This window comes from Cebidichthys violaceus, unplaced genomic scaffold (genome assembly GCF_023349555.1).
Source record: "Cebidichthys violaceus isolate CVI_PGR_0920_01 unplaced genomic scaffold, fCebVio1.0.p SCAF_12, whole genome shotgun sequence".
In the NCBI taxonomy this organism is placed as follows: Eukaryota; Metazoa; Chordata; class Actinopteri; order Perciformes; family Stichaeidae; genus Cebidichthys; species Cebidichthys violaceus.
In genome coordinates, this window is record NW_027176285.1 from 1232559 (window position 1) to 1250714 (window position 18156).

At 44.8% G+C, this 18156-nt stretch overlaps 1 protein-coding gene across 7 annotated transcripts in view; it reads left to right on the forward strand.

Annotated features, from left to right (window-relative positions):
* The window catches only part of strbp (spermatid perinuclear RNA binding protein), a 71065-nt gene that overhangs the window by 32764 nt on the left and 20145 nt on the right, over positions 1 to 18156 (forward strand). For all 7 annotated transcript variants that reach the window (XM_068705830.1, XM_068705831.1, XM_068705834.1 and 4 more), the window contains 5 exons: positions 4127 to 4303; positions 12061 to 12323; positions 12666 to 12834; positions 14460 to 14736; positions 17420 to 17547. In XM_068705830.1, the coding sequence (XP_068561931.1) occupies positions 4301 to 4303; positions 12061 to 12323; positions 12666 to 12834; positions 14460 to 14736; positions 17420 to 17547 (840 nt within the window). In that variant the 5' untranslated portion in view covers positions 4127 to 4300. The remainder of the gene's footprint in view (positions 1 to 4126; positions 4304 to 12060; positions 12324 to 12665; positions 12835 to 14459; positions 14737 to 17419; positions 17548 to 18156) is intronic.

Below are 18156 nucleotides of genomic sequence, written 5' to 3' on the forward strand. Positions count from 1 at the left end.
TCGAGCTGCAGCTTTCTGACTGACTTTTTACAGAGACCTGTGAACGCACCGTTACAGTAGTCCAGTCTACTGAAGATGGACACGTTTTTCCATATCCTGTTGAGACATAAGTCCTCTAGTCCTTGATATGTTCTTCAGGTGATAGGAGGCTGGTTTTGTGATGGTCTTGATGTGGTGGTTCAGGTTGAGGTCTGAATCCATAACTACACCTAGACTTCTGGTTTGTGGTTTTTAACGTCAGTGATTGACGCTGAGCGCTGACTTTCAATCGTTCATCCTCGGTACCAAAAACAATGACTTCTGTTTTATCTTTGTTTAACTGAAGAACATTCTGGCTCATCCAGTTGTTGATTTGTTCAATGCATTTAGCCAGTCCCTGTATGGGATTATAGTCTCCTGGTGATATAGTTATGTAGATGTGTGTGTCGTCTGCATAACTATGATAACACACTTTGTTGTTTTCCATAATCTGAGCTAGTAGAAGCATGTAGATGTTGAGGGGGAAATATATTCAATAACTATGAAACCAAATTGAGGTGATGGCGCCTGTGTGTGTGTGTGTGTGTGTGTGTGTGTGTGTGTGTGTGTGTGTGTGTGTGTGTGCGCGCACATGCTAATGTCGATGAGCCACCACCAGTGTTAATGAGGCAGGGCCTCTGCCAGTTTTCCCCTCATCCTTTCTGCTCTGGAGAAAAATTCAAAATCCGTCATTAATGTCCCACCAGAACGGTGTGAAGAAGAGAGAAGAAGAAAAATGGAGAGTGGATACTGGTGGGAGGCTTACATAAAGAGCTGGCGGAGAGGGGGGATGCAGGGGGGAATGTAATAATTGGTCAGCTTGAGCCCAAGGAAGACAAATCCACAAGAGGATTTCTGAGCAGGCAGGCGACGCGTCGTCCTGCGTGTGAGAACACGGTCCTCTCAGTCGCCCTCAGTCCCAGGGGGAGACAGAGGAGGACGGGTACACCGGAGGACACATGTTGTTGTTCAGAAGATCCAGGGCTTCGTTTAAGCTCGGATTCAGACAACACAAGCACTCTATTTTTGTTCTGTTGTATTACTTTAGCGCGGGTGTATTTTTCAGTCGCGTACACATGGTTTTAATTAACGGAAAATGAGAAGGAAAAAGTGCCACGAGAGAGAAACAAAGGGAGGGAATTGGTGTTGTTGTTGTTGTTCATCACTGAATTGTTCCGATAATGAGAATCGAATGGGGGGCTGGCACGTTGTTATTATGCTTCTTGGCAGGGTGTCTGTGTCTGTGTCTGTGTTTGTGTGCACTATAATATAGTGTGCATGTACAATCCTAAGTGGCCAGGCCAAGCTGGAAGAGAGCTTTAACCCCCTCAGGCACAAAGTGTTGGCTGTAAGGTAAACTGGCAAAAGCACAGACACAGACACCGTCGCTGCCAGCTGCGCTGAGGAGGTGTCAGGCCAGTGGCTCAGAGAAGGAGACCTGCAGAGGAAATGAGGAGCAGCCCTCCGGTGGAGCTCAATATATGCCATTCATGTTGTTTATCCCATCCCCCTCTGTCCCTTTACACCACTTCGTATTCTCCTTCTAGTTCTGCTCTTTGTCTCGTTTTTTTGCCGCTCACCTATGTGCTCCTGTTGGTGCACATCTCACTGACCTTTCTTTAACTACTCCGTGCGTCTCCTCTCTCTCTCTCTCTCTCTCTCTCTCTCTCTCTCTCTCTCTCTCTCTCTCTCTCTCTCTCGCTCTCTCTCTCTCGTTCCCTCTGGAGCCCGCTGAGCGTTCACTGAGAGGCTGCAGCTTCACCTCCATTTAATCCCCCCACCCCCCAGCAGGTCCGCTCACCAGCATTCGCATGCGTGTTTATCTTTTCGGTCCCCCGACAGCATCCGGCTAGAAACCTGGATGTATGTTCAGTAGTCTCAAGGTGGTGAGACGCTCTGCACATAAGAGGTGGTGTTTATTTATCAGGTAGAGCGTATGAAAAAGGAAACTGTCATTGATAGTCCTGTAAGGTGCAGAGCTGCAGTCTGGTGTCTGTGATGGACCCTAATAGACGTATGTGGACGAGTGTCTGTATTGTTTTCCGTAGCAGCGCAGTGTCTGCTTCATCGAATGGGTTTCTGATGAAACTCAAAATGCAGCAATGAGTGTTTATTTTGGAGGCTATTTTTTTTTTTTTTTTAGATTAAACGATGAGCCAATCAACAGAAAATGTATCTGCTCATATTTTTTTTTATAATTGATTAAATAATTTCAATGATTTATCATGCAAATCTGACAGACATTTGCTTGTTTGAGCTTCTCCAAAGTGAGGGTTTTATTTTATTATAAGTGGAATATCTTTTGGTTTTGGACTTTTGCTCCGACGAGACAAGAAAAGACATTTAGAGCATCACCTGAAGTTCAGGGAAACTGATTTGGAGAAAGTAATCAGCTGATGAATGGATAATGATAATGAAAATGTCCCATTTTTGTCATTATCAGGTTTTTCTTATTTTTAAATCCCATTTTAGCTAAATTTCTCAACAATAAATAGTTTAAAATGTTTTGTTTTTCGTCTGTGTGTTTTTGAAAAATGTCACAGTTAAGGCTGTTGCATTTGTCGACACCTGCTTAAATAGGCGATCCATGAAGACCTTTGAGGAATCATCTCATACACTCTCGTGTGAACACACCATGGCTCTATGAATGTCATTGCTGTGGTTTGACTTTGACCAGATGTGTCTGTTGACATTTGGTGTTGTGAACAGGAACGTTGTGTATCTGTTCGGCTCGCTCCGCGCTGATAAAAACTGGCTTGTGTGTTCAGAGCGTCGCCAGATGTTTGGGTTACTTTACGGAGCCCTAAGATGAGCTGAAGACACAAGTAGCTTCAAGATCTTTGAAAATCATTAAGTTACAAAAACAGGCATGGAAATCCATAAATAATGAGTTTACTGACCTTGAATAATTTAATGATAATTTAGTTTTGTTCTGTGTGTCAAATAGAGCGTTCTCTGTTTTCAGTATTATTTTACTGTCACCTCTGTTCACTAAAAGCCGGGTTAGAACCATAACTGTCACAAATAGAACTCGAGCACAGTGGTCCGGCTCTCGCTCTCGAGCTCCAAACATTGTCATTTCATGTCCAGCTTTTTTGTTTCGTCACTCTCTGCTCTGTCCCCTCTGTTGCTGCCGCTTTCTCTGCTGTTCATCACGGGGTGAATCGGAAGCTCAAAGACACAATAGTCTCCAGTAATACATCATATTTCTTTTTTCACAATTTCATCACTGCTTCTTCTATAAAGTGGTTGGAAATATCATAGTGCAGCCACGATGGCACTGGCATATTTATATATACATATAGATAGTGTGAGTGTGAGTGTGTGTGTGTGTGTGTGTGTGTGTGTGTACATATGTATATTTTTCCAGAAGAACAGAAGAAAGACTAGTTTACATATAGACTGTCAATTAGGTCTGTGTGTGTGTGTGTGTGTGTGTGTGTGTGTGTGTGTGTGTGTGTGTGTGTGTGTGTGTGTGTAAATGGAGGAGGGTGTGGCTTAAGTGTGTAACCCAGTGTATAGAAACAAGAACAAGTTTGTATTACATCCCCCTCCCTCAGACCCCTGCCAGCTCATGAAAAATGAATGAAAGCCTGTGTGTGTGTGTGTGTGTGTGTGTGTGTGTGTGTGTGTGTGTGTGTGTGTGTGTGTGTGTGTGTGTGTGTGTGTGTGTGTGTGTGTGTGTGTGTGTGTGTGTGTGTGTGTGTGTGTGTGTGCGTGCGTGCGTGCGTGCGTGCGTGCGTGCGTGTGTTTCCACATGTCTCCACATGGGTTGGTCAACCATTCTGTCAGATCTTTTACTCAAGGACGGGGACCGCAGCCCTGCTTAGGAAGCGTGTGAGAGTAAATTGGGTGTTGAAGGTACGGGTGGGATTGGGTTCTGCAGGGTTAGACTAATGCTGGTGTAATGTGATGGGGGTTAATGCTGGTTTTTAAAACCTATTGTGTTGTATTAATAGTTTAGTTATGTTTAAAATCTACATTTATTTCCTTTTTTTGTGTTTGGAGAAGAAGCAGAATGACATTCCCTTCATATAGTCGATGATGCGCCGATCAACCTTTCATCCTTTTCTCTCCTTCCTCTCTCTGCTCCTCCATCCCTTCTTAGAAGCACAACCTCCCGTCGAGTGGTGGCCAGAGTGACGGAGGAGCACATGAGGAGCGTAAACGGCGTGACAGCAACATCCTGACCGGTAACCCCCCCCCCCACCACCACGAGCACAGCAACTCCAGAAGAGGGGCGTCACAAGGAAGGAAACGTGCGACCACTCCTCCTGCAGGCATGGTAATACACTCTGTGTGTGTGTGTGTGTGTGTGTGTGTGTGTGTGTGTTGTGGTTGTGTTTGCTTGGATGCTGGTGAATTATCCACATTAGAGTAAGGAAACACTCTCCAGACTAGAGGGTGTGAGAGTTCAAGGTAAGAGATTGTGTAGCGAGGGCGGAACTATACAGGATACATGCTGACATTGGAGAAAGAGGAGAAGGAGAAGCCTGAAAGCGATAGAGGAGGTGAAGAAGATGAAGAACAATGAAGGGAAACAGAAGAGGACAGTGGTGTTAAACAGAAAAACCACAATCAGTCTAATTACTCTTGGCTGTTTATTAGGTTTTCCAGATGTTTTTCTTGTGATTTTGATCCAAAGACAATGAATTTGTTCTCCTCCATAAGCTTATATTCCTATAGTTGAGTAATTATGCGAGGAATGAATGTGTCAAATCCTGCCCGTATTCATTTGTTGATAATAAATAAATAAAAATATGAAAATGAGGTTTGTTCCTTAGCACAAGAGACGTGTTACGAGAGGAAAAAGATGCAGAAAAAATGCTCGTGTGTTTTTAAGGAGGAGGAGAGGAGGGCGTGTCAAAAGATCAAAGAGAACAGTGGAGGGGGAAACGACAAGTGGGGGCAGATAAGAGCGTCAAAACATAACTGATGGACAGAAACATGGGAGATGAAAAGCACAAAGGATACGGGAAGCAAAGAGAGAAGTGTGGAGGGAAGAAAGGGGGGAGAGAAGTGAGGTTAGAGAGAGAGAGAGAGAGAGAGAGAGAGAGAGAGAGAGAGAGAGAGAGAGGAGGGATTGATTAATGCTCTTGGCCTGTGACAGTGGGAGCTTTTCCCCCCGAGGGGGGCGAGCAGAGCAAAAGATGAATTATTAAAAACTAGAACAAGAGGAGGAAGGAGGAAAAAATGAGCGGAAAAAGGAAGAGAAGGTTGAAGAGTGGTTTGTAGGGGAGGGAGGAAGAGTGGAAGGAGGGAGGAGAGGGGAGAAAAATGAATGATTGAGAGAAAACAAGATGTTGCTGAGGTTGGATCCCGCAGAAGAGGGCACATGGTTGAGCTCATAAATAACCAAGGGTAATGAGACTAGTGTGTGTGTGTGTGTGTGTGGGCGTGTGTGTGTGTGTGTGTGTGTGTGTGTGTGTGTGATTAGTCTTGAGTTATGGTGATGCAGCAAATACTGAGGGTGACCTTGGCAAAGGGTGTCACCGCACAAAACACCAAACGGCGTCTTTATTGACTTTCCTCTCAGCTTTCTGCATTTAATGAATTTACATGTCCACAGTGCTTCTCTGCGTCTTCATTCACACACACACACACACACACACACACACACACACACACACACACACACATTTTGGCTTGATATGGTATCTGTCGGGCACGTTGCACGGCTCTGTCCTTGTACATGTCATCGGTTTCTGGAGGAGACGCCGCTGGTGTTGCCAAGCGGAAAGTTTTTGTAATTTTTGTGGTTTCAGTTTGGCTTCTCATATCATGTTGAATGTAAAATACTCCTTTCTCTACAATTAGTAAAAGACATAACTGCGTTCCCTTAAAAGAATACAAAAAAAAAAGCTTTTGTCGAAACGGGGAAACGTATTTCATTAGCCCGTTTTCCTGTTCTTCCGTATGACATCATTTTCTATTTATTTTATTGTGTTCTGCTTTTTCCCTCCTGTAGACATGGCCGTACTGTAACAGCGTGCCCAGAAATAGTGTAACGTCAGCTCATCTGCTTTTAGCGCTCCGGTCATAATATTTTATAGGCCCATCATAAACCTTTAAAACCATGCCGACACATTGAAGGGGGGGGCAAAGGGCAGAGAAAAGAAACTCTCTTCCTTTAGTGCAAAGCAGGCTGGGTACTGTAGTTTGGAGTGGCTGCTTTACAAGCTGGATTGCTGACAGCACATTTTAGATGAAGGTGTTTTGCAGACGGTGATGACTATGTTTTGTTTTTTTCATGCATCCTTTTTTTTAATGAAATGTTTATCAGGGCACTTGAGAGGGCCGGTAGTTTGACGTTGTTTTGCCGCTAGATGATTTATCGCATATATTTTGATGTACGTTTACCCTGCTCTCATGTGTGAGTGTCTGAACACATGTGGCAATTTGAGAGAGAGAGAGAGAGAGAGAGAGAGAGAGAGAGAGAGAGAGAGAGAGAGAGAGAGAGAGAGAGAGAGAGAGAGAGAGAGAGAGAGAGCGAGCAGATAAATCACAGGATGAATTTTTAATGCAATTTCTCCCGGAGGCTGCTGGATGTTACGGAGAAGGCGCTGAGTTTTATTTGTGTGTCTTTGTTGCTTGATCCATCACTCCAAGCCTGTTTTGTGATGTGTTTTTTTTTTTTTTAAATATATATATTTTTCCTTCAACTTCACTTGCACAAATGTGACATTTTCTCTGAAAAAGTTTTGCGTGGTATTTATAGTTTTATATTATTTTATTTTTCTGGGTTTCGGTGTATTTTTACGAGGATGTGTTGTCAGCTTCAGTGCAGACAAACGTTCGTTTCTGCAGCTGGATAAAAATATTAAACTCCAGTTGTCTTTATCTCTGTCGATCTCTACTGTCTGAGGCCTTCTCTGTCGTCCTCTTCTCTCCTTCATCTCTCACTCTCTCTCGTGGTGTGTGTGTGTGTGTGTGTGTGTGTGTGTGTGTGTGTGTGTGTGTGTGTGTGTGTGTGTGTGTGTGTGTGTGTGTGTGTGTGGTCTTCCAAGCACTCGGCGTGCACTTCAGGACACATGCCTTATTAAAAATAAGAGCGCACAAACGCCTCAGGTGTGCTGCCTTAGCACGTACACACACACACACACACACACACACACACACACACACACACACACACACACATACAGTACAATGTTTCTCTATGGTGCTCTAAAAATAAATGATTTTTGTAAACGGTATGGAATCCAATCACAGCTGCTTTTGTTCCAGAGAGTCTTGTCCTTGGCATTGGGTCAGGTACTTTTTAGCAGATGGCGAGAGAGAGAGAGAGAGAGAGAGAGAGAGAGAGAGAGAGAGAGAGAGAGAGAGAGAGAGGGGGGGGGGGGGCAGGGCAGTGATGGAGAGGAGAATCATTGGATTCTGATGCTTCTAGAGGGACGGCGTCACTACTGTCCCGGGTGCTTGTCTAACCACAACACCTTGAACTGAAAGGCTTTCATTTCAGGGCCTCATTGGCTGGGGGGGGGGGGTGATGGATGGAAGTGATGGAAGTAGCGCGTGGGTAATATATGGGTTTTATGTGCACGTGTCATTCATACTTTTTTATTTTTAAGTGATGATACGTTTGATTTTCTTCAGTGCAGAGCGAGTTGTAAATGCTGTGTGAAGCGGTTATGTAACGTGGGTCTGCCAGCCGGTTTGGCCCCACCGGAGCGTGAAATGGAGTGTAATTGGTGGCTGTGTGGTCTAAGAGCACGATGGCATTCAAATGTATGCACACAAAGCACAGCGCTGGTGAGCGCTGGGGGTCTGCAGACAGCTGGGAGTTGACAGTGTGAGTGCATTTGTGTTTCTGAATCCTACAGGGGAAGAATCACAAGCAACAGATTCCCTTGTTAAGTCACATCTGGCTCTTTGCAAAGTTGTCATTTGTTTTGGGTGTCTGAGCTTTAGAGAAACAATTCTGCTTCGGAGCTAAATGTTGAATTTACCCGGCCTGTGCAGTGCCATGCCACAGTGTAGATCCGTGCCCAGGTCATTCACCAGTGAAATAATGTGTGTCCTTTCATTTCTTGATAATAATATGCATCATTACTACATATTCCCATTATTAAAACATTAATAACAGGATCTAACGAGTGATTCAGAAGGAAAAACAAGATATACAACAGCTTAGTCGTTTTTTTTTTATACGTGTCAACCATTCAGGTAATTACTGGGGGACATTTTGTCCTGGGACACGTTAAAGGATAATTCTGGCGTTGTGTTATTTTCATTTATTTGGTCATCGTTCAAAACAACATTGCGCTCTCCGAGCTAATTGCGATATTTGGGAACAGGAGCAGTGAGACAACCAGACGAGTATTTCTGACACTCAAAGGGAAGTGCTTTTGGATAATGTCGGCTAAACTGTTGGCTTGTTTACAGCCTGTCTGATACTCGATACTGTGTGTGTGTGTGTGTGTGTGTGTGTGTGTGTGTGTGTCTGTGTGTGTGTCTCATCTTTGCACACTTTGTTGTGGAGATGTTGCCAGGTTTCATTTTTTACAGGTACTTAGCAAAACCTCAAAGCTGATGGAAAACCAAAGATCCTATAGATGTCAATGCAATTTGATGGATAGTCGGATTGTAACTTGTGACAAGTTGTATGCATTTATTTCTTGTTAAGCGACCGTTATTTTGTTTTAATACACCATGTCTGTACCTGAGCGTTTGTTAATAAATGTAGGTTTATTGCTGCCCGGCCCCTTCAGTCTGTTGTTCTGTTATCCTGCTACACAAAAGCTCTTCTTCATCTTCCTCTCTCTCTCCTCATGGGCCAGCGAGCGTCTTGGCGATGATGCGATGCTGGTCCGGTCTATAGCTTCGAGCCATAAAGCCTCTCTATTTTTAGGACATGGCAAGGGATCAAATCGGCGATCAGCGCTTGGATTTATGGCTGCTGCAACCAACTCTAGTGCATGATGTTGTTCATTTAAAGCGGTTTGTTTAAAGCAGAAGTTTGGAGACATGTTACGAGTTCTTCTGTTTACGTTGTCGACTCTGGATGCATATTCAGTTTGTAGAGATAGCGGCATTAAAGTAAGACCCCTGAACTGAATTTCCTCTTCCAAGGATCAGCTTTAGGTCAATGTGCTGAAATTGGACAGAGTTTTTATTTTGGTTAGTTATTGACTCTGGGGGTTGTTACTGACATCTGGATAGAGATCTGAGATTCATTTCACTCTCAATCACACGCTCACACATCGCTCACTTGGACAGGAGAACATATTGCGTGATTGACCTCTGGGTCAGGATGGATTCAAGGACAACCGAGGTGTTGTCTTTAACGGACTGAGGGTGTGTCTTTTTAATCGGGTCGTGAAGAGGGCACAAGGGCAACTCCCCCTGATTCACCAGAGAGCATTTCAGACGCATTGTTTTCTTTTTTGGTCCAGTCCATTTGAAGAACGTTTTGAAGAAACACAGCGTATAGCGGTTAGTTTTTGACATTTTCACTCAACCTTTCTTTGTGGAAGCGTGAGATTCCTGCATCACTTCCTATCTCGGCCACAGCTTACTTATCGTGTCGCTTGTCTAAATGTCTGCAACGTTATCTGGACACACGCTGGCCTCGGGGGTCGATTCCTGTCAGTGAGTTCTCCTTTACTGCTCTGATTTACATGGTGATCAGAGCGGCAGGGCAACAACTCCCCCACGGTCGAGTAATACCGACACACACACACACACACACACACACAGATACATCCACACTCTCTTCCTAATGTGGTTTATGGCTGCAGAAGCTCACATTAGCAACGGCTCATAAAACCTGCAACTGTTGGTGTGTTAAACACTGCTCTAAGACACACACGTATAGAGGTACACGTGTAGGTACACTCGCTGTATTTGTACAACGCTGCTTGCAGCCAAAAATACAACATTGTCTCTATGAAGAGGTAAAACACCAGTTGCTGACGTTGATCACTCATGGCTCAGTAAAGGAACAGTGCGGTGATCGATTGCCAATGTTCAGTAACGATCTAATTAATGAAAAACGCATCAACATATGTACCTTACTTTGTCCACCAGGGGTTATACTTACACATTATATTTTGTTCATGTGTTGTATGTGTTGTTGTTGGTCCGTCAGCTGATGTTCTAGCACAATTGAAACTGTGTTGACTGTACTGTTTGGCTGAAGGATGCCTCAGACCACGGGGGGAGATCTGTAGAAGACAACATATCTTACTATTGATCGTCAGAAGATGTCAAATGAAAGCCGAGCATGTCGGTGTGATCAAAACGAGACTTGATGATGATGCAGATTTTTTTAACATTGCCGAATTCTTTCAAGGTAATCGAAATTCACTCTATGTCGTTAGTGTTGGAGAACGTAGAGTCCGACCCCGACGACTATTTGCGCCACGCGCTGCATGCTGAGCTGCACCGGCGGAGAGGCTGCCGGTGTTGTGCAGCGCTTGTCCTCCATTCTGTTAATAGCTTTATCTCACTCAATCTGGTGAAAGAGAATGTCACCCGTACAATTAGGGATGGGATGAAGTGTGTGTGTGTGTGTGTGTGTGTGTGTGTGTGCGCGCGCGCGTGTGCGTGTGCGTGTGTGTGTGTGTGTGTGTGTGTGTGTGTGTGTGTGCGCGCGCGCGCGCGCGCTTGGTCCTTGGATTTCAATTAGATTGATAGTAGCGCTCAAGCTACACTATCCATAATACAACAAAAAAGGTCATCTCTTGTGTGTGTGTGTGTGTGTGTGTGTGTAAATTAGCATGGCTGCTGTGCGGTTCCCTTTGACTCGATGTGTGTAGTGAATGAAGGGAAATGTGGGTCTTGCAGATAAGCAGCTTGTTGAGAGCAGCCTACTCGTGTTGAATTGGGTTATGTACCTCAGGCGCCCCCCAGCACACTACTGCCACAACCTCTGCTGATGAGAAGTGAACCTCATCCTTCACGCTCAGCTAACCAGGTGACAGACGATAAATACCATGTCGTCTCTACGTTTAAAAAAAAAAAAAATGAAATAAAGAGTGGTAAAGACGGAGAAAAAGATAAGTGAAGGAGGAGACATGAAGCTACAAACAACAGTGTGTTATGACAAGCAATGTACGTGTGTATATATCCTCTATTTGTTGTATTGTTTTCTGTTATTAACTACACAGTTGCCCCAGAGTGTTTAGATTATGAAGCACTCTCAGTGTAACTATGCCCGTGAAGGGTTATCCCATCGACCTGTCTCTACGTTGCCACTTAAGTCCCCCGTCGGATCAGTTTCACATTACATTAAATTACATTAGTTTAACGTTAACGGTCAGATGTTTGAACAATCTCCTCACACAACAAAGCCAACCCCTGAGCCCTCCGTGACGTGTGAAAAGACGTGAACAGCTGACATGTAATGCACATGGTGTTTTCACATAAACGCACAGGGACCCTTCTGGGTGGTGCTAATTGCAGAGTGCGAATCCCAAAAGTCTCAGTTGCACCTGCTACTCCCCTTCGTCTCTTCACTTTTTCCATTCGTCGTTGAATTCAGCCTCCTGAGCATCAACCATTTGATCATTTTCCCACAGCCTTAAGTCTCCCCTGTGCTCCCCCCATCTGACCCCCCCCCCCCCCCGACCTCCTCCTTCCGGTGCCCCCCGCCCCTCACTTCTTAACTCCCAGACAGTAAGAAGGAGCAAATGAGAAAGACCGAGATAAATTCCCAGGTCCAGAGTGTGTGATTGAATTAGGACAGGTGGAGAGGATATGAGGATGGTGGTCAGATGAATTTCCTATAGCTGTGTGAACGTGTGCGTGCGTGCGTGTCAGGGTCAATGCCATTAAATGGAAGCTGTCACTGAGTTAGAAATTGATTTATTTCCCATAAAAAAAGAAAGATATATGTGCAGTCTGCATGAAAGCAACACACACAGAAAGCTGTTTTTTGACTCGCGCTTGGTGGGACAGTAAGTGTGAATGAGTGTTTTTGCTGTGCGGTTGTGGTGCCAGCGTGTTTGTATGTTTTCTGTGTTTTTTGCGTTTCCTGTCAATTTGAATCAGAATGTTCTAGATTTGATAACCAACTCCTCACTCATCCTTCCTCTCCAGAGGTCCTTCCGTTCCTTCAGTAACGATGACCGCCACGTCATGGCAAAGCACTCCACCATCTACCCCTCCTCTCAGGAGCTGGAGGCCGTTCAGACGCTGGTGTCCACCGTCGAGTGCGCCCTCAAACACGTCTCCGATTGGCTGGATCAGACCGGCAGCGGTGTCCCCGGCCAGGTCGACGGCCAACCAGCAGACAGCACAGAGGAGGACGAAACTGGCGACGAGCCCAGCAATGAAACTGAGGATTCCACTGACAGCAACAGGTGAATGGATTGATTATTTATATAAAGCTTTACATGACGTCAGAGGCAACATTAAGGAATCGGTCGACATATTGGGAAATGCACTTATTGAAGAGTAAGATGAACAGCAGAGGCGCGTGCAGCTCCAGGAAATAGGAAGAAATGACCTTAACCACTTGACAAACTCTGGGCACAGCCTCCATGGTCGGCCATCTTCATGACTCCATTTATTAAGGGTTCACAACTTCTCTTTCATGAGACGTGACGTAACGTTTGAATTTGCTCTGCTGTGATTTGACGTGCGTTGTTAAAAGCCACATGAGGTGGGAATGCTACCTGTTGTCTGCTTTTCTTTGAAAACAGAGAGCCCGGCGGCGGCGGCGTGCTGTGTGGAGTGATGAGGATCGGCCTCGTGGCCAAAGGCCTGCTGATCAAAGGTGACATGGACCTGGAGCTGGTGCTGATGTGCAGAGACAAACCCACACAGACACTGCTGGACACTGTCTGTCACAATTTGCCCACACAGATAGAGGTCAGAAAACACACACACAGACACATGATGCTGCTTTGTAGTCTCTGTCTTTTGTTTTCCACACACAATGCATCTTAGCCTTGCATCAAACCTTCAGTCATAGTCTCCCAAATATGATCCAAAAAGCTCTATTTTTATTGCACTGTCCTCTCCCACAAATTAAGCTTTTTGGATAAGCTTCCACATTTGATTGAGTGTTTCTGCTTGGATTTGGCAACTCGCTGCTCTGTGTGTGTGTGTGTGTGTGTGTGTGTGTGTGTGTGTGTGTGTGTGTATAAGTTCACGTGTAAGTGTAGAGAGAAGCTTGTTGACATAAGAAGGCAGCAGTGTGGTCAAGTGGGAAGTTGAGAGGGGTTTTAGTATGTATGTGTGATTAATGCTCCCGTCGCTGCCTCAGTGTCTGCTTTCCTCATTAACAAGTCATGATACAGGAACACAAAACACACTGACCCTTACAATGCACACAGAGTGCACACAACATGCAGACATGTTTTCGTTTTTTACATGTTGTGACTTTCACTCTTGGAGTTGTTTACATGTAATCTTAAATGCTCTGGGAATTCAATTGTATTCTACTTTTTAGGCCTTATGTAGACTCCCAATTGTAAACACCGTACACCGTTGTCAGATGCATATATATATATATATATATATATATATATATATATATATATATATATATATATATACTGTATATACAATGACCAACTAGTGCAAAAATTACGCATTGAATAGATTTTGCCCCTAAGCCTCTTCTCTGCCTATTGTCTTTAGTAGTTAAGTGGTGTGAGGGAGGGAACGGCATTACGTGCGTGCGTGCACGTGCACGCACGGAGAGGTAATCTCATGTCTCGGCCCAGTGAACAGAGTTTTTGATTTTCTCATCAAGGCCAAATGGGATGTAGATGGACCCTCTGCTAGATACAACATAACACAAACACTCACACACACACACAAACACTCACACACACACACACACACACACACTCCTTCACTTATGCTGTGATTTATTTCACATCTTCTGTTTATTCAGTATTTATAGTCAGTTATGACATTACATGGTTTTTGTGAGTGTGTGTGTACCTGTTTGTACCTGTGGAGCTAATGAGTGTGTGTGTGTGTGTGTGTGTGTGTGTGTGTGTGTGTGTGTGTGTGTGTGTGTGTGTGTGGTTGTGTGATCATTTGTGTCTGCAGGTCGTTCTGAGATGAAGACATTTTGTTGTTGTTGTTATTCCATTACTCCTTGTCTGCAGTCACATGTGTGCTTAAATGCATGACTGTATCAAGCAACACGTGGATCAAGATGGACGTTGTAGAGTTGGCACAAATGTGACTTTTAAAACAAGTCTGTGCTGTTTGCCCATTATCATGTGTGGACAAGCAAGTTTGATCCTTCTCACATTTCAAAATCCTGCTTTAGTTCAAGATATTAGTCTCGCGTTTCGAAATACCAAGAGATCCTCAGTTTCTGTTTTTATTTGTATTTGATATTTCTCCCGTCATACCAGAAGCAGGCTCAGATTTCTTTTCCTTCTTTTATTTTTTGTATCTGCACGGAGTCATGATGTCATGATGTGACCTCGGCCGCTCTGACCATCTAGTTGTGTTCGTTTGACACATGACAGAAGCTGACAGAAGAGAAATATGAGGTCACGAGCTCCTTGCCCGAGGCGGCCATCTTGGTACGAACTACAACAGACCCTAAACTCACGCTGACGATCACCCTCACCTCGCCGACTATGAGGGAAGATGAGGAGGAGGAGGAAGAGGAGGAGGAAGAGGAGGAGCTGGAGAATGGGGAGGAAAGACAAGAGGAGGAGGAGGAAGGGGAGAAGGAGGAGGAGGAGGAGGAGCAGGAAGTGGATGATAAAAAGGAGGAGCAGGAGAAGCAGAATGGGCGAGGTAGGAACACACAAGTTGCATTTTTTCCCTTTTTCTTGCTACACACCCCAACACGTTCTTTCATTTCATAATGTATTTGCATATTTAATAGAACAGTTGAATTTGCCTCAAACAAGAGATATGACCTCATTAACTGACAGACGAGACGGCTGCAGGATGCATGCAGGAGCTGAAACGCATAGGAATTGTTCAGTGTTCAGTCTAATAACAACCACCCCGCCCCCTCCCCCAGTAGCAGGAACTGATTATAAGTGGTTGTGGGAGGTGGGACGGGACGGCGAGGCCAGCAGGCCAGCGGAATCAATAACCGAGCAGTAGCAAGCTGCTCATCCATCCTGTGGCTCCCGTCCAACTAGACACTCCGGTCTCAGAGACAGATGAGAGATAGCAAGGAGGTTAGCCGTACGTCACGGCAAGACGGAGAGGACCGCTCGTATTTTTCTCTCTCTCGCACATCGAGAAGAGGAGGAGCGCACACACACACACACACACACACACACGGCCGTGTGTTGCACCTGACGGATAGAGACGCCCGTCACACTAGATGTCTAATTGCTCAGATATCATCAGGCGGCCGCGGCGGTGAGGGATGTGGGCCGGTCCGTCTAATAGGGTCACATCGTAAAAAAGACTTCCACACATTAACAGGTGCATCGACAGGCACAGATACCAGAGGTGTTTTACAACGTCGTATTTCTGTTTAGACTATTTCTGAAAGACACACAAAGCTGTAATGCACAAACGGCACGGGGCACACATTTAATAGGATTGAAGCAGTAAGTCTTGGCTATTTAAAAGCTTTGATCAATAATGCCTTCTGATTTGATGTAAGGCAATCGATACATTGATTTAATATAGTGCGTGCTAATTTCATCTGCCACTTTAATCAGTCGCCGTGTGAATCCGGGTTACTGTGTTTGATTGTATGCATTTTTACAAGACTGTGTATAGTTTAGCATTTGATTGAATATATGTTGTTGCATGCGTGTAGCAGGGAGGAAGGGGGCTGTGAGGGTACATTTGTGGAATTTTTTTTGAATCGGACTAAAAAGAGAGGACGGCGTCGATAACGCAGAAGGAGCTAATGATTAAAAACAGGAGAGCAGAGCGAGGGTTCAGCCAGCAGAGCAGCAGTAGGAGGACAGGCAGGCGAGAGCAGAAGCACTATAATGATCCACCAGCATCAGAGAGGTCCCGCATGCAGCTGTGTTCACGCTGACAGACCTTCAGATACACCGTCACACACCACATAGAAACACAAACACACACACACACACACCACCACCACCACCACCACCGCACGCATCCGACGGTGGTGGAGCTACAGCGACCGGATGAGTCCAGGGATAATGTGACGTAGATGTGCTCAGGCTGCTGCACATTGCACACATTTGACATTTCAACTTAATATTTCTTCGGGGAAGGATTTTCTTTTCACGGGAGAGGGATTCAGAAAAGTATTTACCTAGTGGTGTTTTCATAGAGACCCAAGGGGCTCTTTAGCGTGTTTTATGTCACTTCCACTCGGTCCCGCACACAATAAACCCTCTTCAGAAAACCCATGTAACCACACTCATTCATACACTGCTGCGTTTGATTCGGCTCGCCTTGCACATCAGATATACCGAATACTGAAGCAGCAGAATCGGTGGGCTCGTCGTAACTCAACCATCAGGGTGTGCTCGGCGGCATGAATCAAACGTTTACATATAAAAAGCGCAAGAATGCTCCTCTTTTTACCAACCCGATGCTCTGACTAAACCCTGCCTGGATCCCTCCTGTGTTGTGTTTGTCTGAGACTGGGTCAAACTATCTTAGATTTTAGTTTTTTTCTTTTCTTTTCAGTTCTACTTTAGGAGCGCTTGATTCTGTGTTTGCCCAGACAGGGAGTTTGATTTGTTTTCTCTGCAACATATTTCTTTGAGCCTGTGAAATCAAGTGCACCTGAAGTAATCCAGATGAAAAATGAAACTTCTATTTTGACTCCTGCTTGCCGCGGATTGGATCAAAATGAATGAAATCCTCCTCAAATACACAAAGGAGAGATTGATTTACCTTGCTGGGCACAGCGAAATGAACGCATGTGTCCCAACAATGCCCACACATTAAATCAAACACTCCTTAGGTATTTGTTTGGTGTATGTCTTTGGGGGGGCTCTCCATCCCAAAAAGTTGTCTCCTCCCTCATGACTCCGGTTGCTCTCCCTTTCACTGATTTGTCGGTGACTGGACGGATGAAAACGACCTAATCTCTGTTGAATAGCGTGTTTCCTTTTCAACACATGGACTGTATGCATACGGGGGACAGAGCATCCTGTATTACTATGTGCTCAAGATGTCGACATGCGATGCAGTTAACACATGTTCGACTTATCACAGTGTTGAAAATGACACGCCGTTTATAGAAGTGAGGTGGGGTTTTTTTTACTGTGCATTCATCACAGATCTGTGACCTGTAGAGAGTCGGCGCTTTCTACAAGGAGGGGAACAACTTTGTGGCATGAAAAGCACCTTGTATGTACCAAAAATATCCATGCATGTGTGTCTGTGTATGTGTGCATTCGCACTCCATACCAAGTGCGTCTGCACACATTCACGCGCGCACAATTCAAACACACACACTCAGACATGACGTGTGCGTGTTTCACGTTCTCTACATTGGGTTGTTATTGTTTTGTGGCAGTGTTGGGTGCTGCTGCTGCGCAGACAGTGGAGGCTGAGGAGGAGGAGGAGGAGGAGGAGGGGGAGGTGCTGGATAGACACAGATGTCTGTTGGCCCTGGCAGCGCTGCGACACGCCAAGTGGTTCCAGGTCGGCACCCACTCACTTCCTGTCTTCCTGCCCGATGCTTATTGTAGCCTGACGATTCGCCCAGAGGGCACAGACTCACTGCCAGCTAATACTGTGGTGCTAATGATCAGACCAGACTCACCTAGAAGAGATTCAAACCATGGAAACATGATTTACTATCGTCAGTTTTAATTTACACGTTAGAATCATTACAAGTGGTCTTAAAGTTAAAGGCGATATGGCTGGTAAACATGTGTTCGTATGCATAGTCATCACCAGTTCAGCTAGCAAGATTGTTGCTCTTCAAAATCTTGAACAAATATTGCACAAAAAGTGTGTTTGTTTTTATTTACACTCCACCCACTGGACAGTATATGAACTGGCAAAAAAGATGAAAGTAAGAAGAATCGTAAGGCTACAAAAGCAATGATTAATACTTGTTTTTTCTTTTTGGCTATTATGTGAACCTGCCTGCTCTGTACAGTATGTCAGTGCTTCCCTTTGATCCCCCCCATACCCTCCCCCCATCTATCTCCCCCACTCACTTACCTTACTGACAACATCTTTTTTTTTTAATTTAGAGGAATACTTTTAGTAAAACATGATGAGTGAACTATATTCAAAATGTTT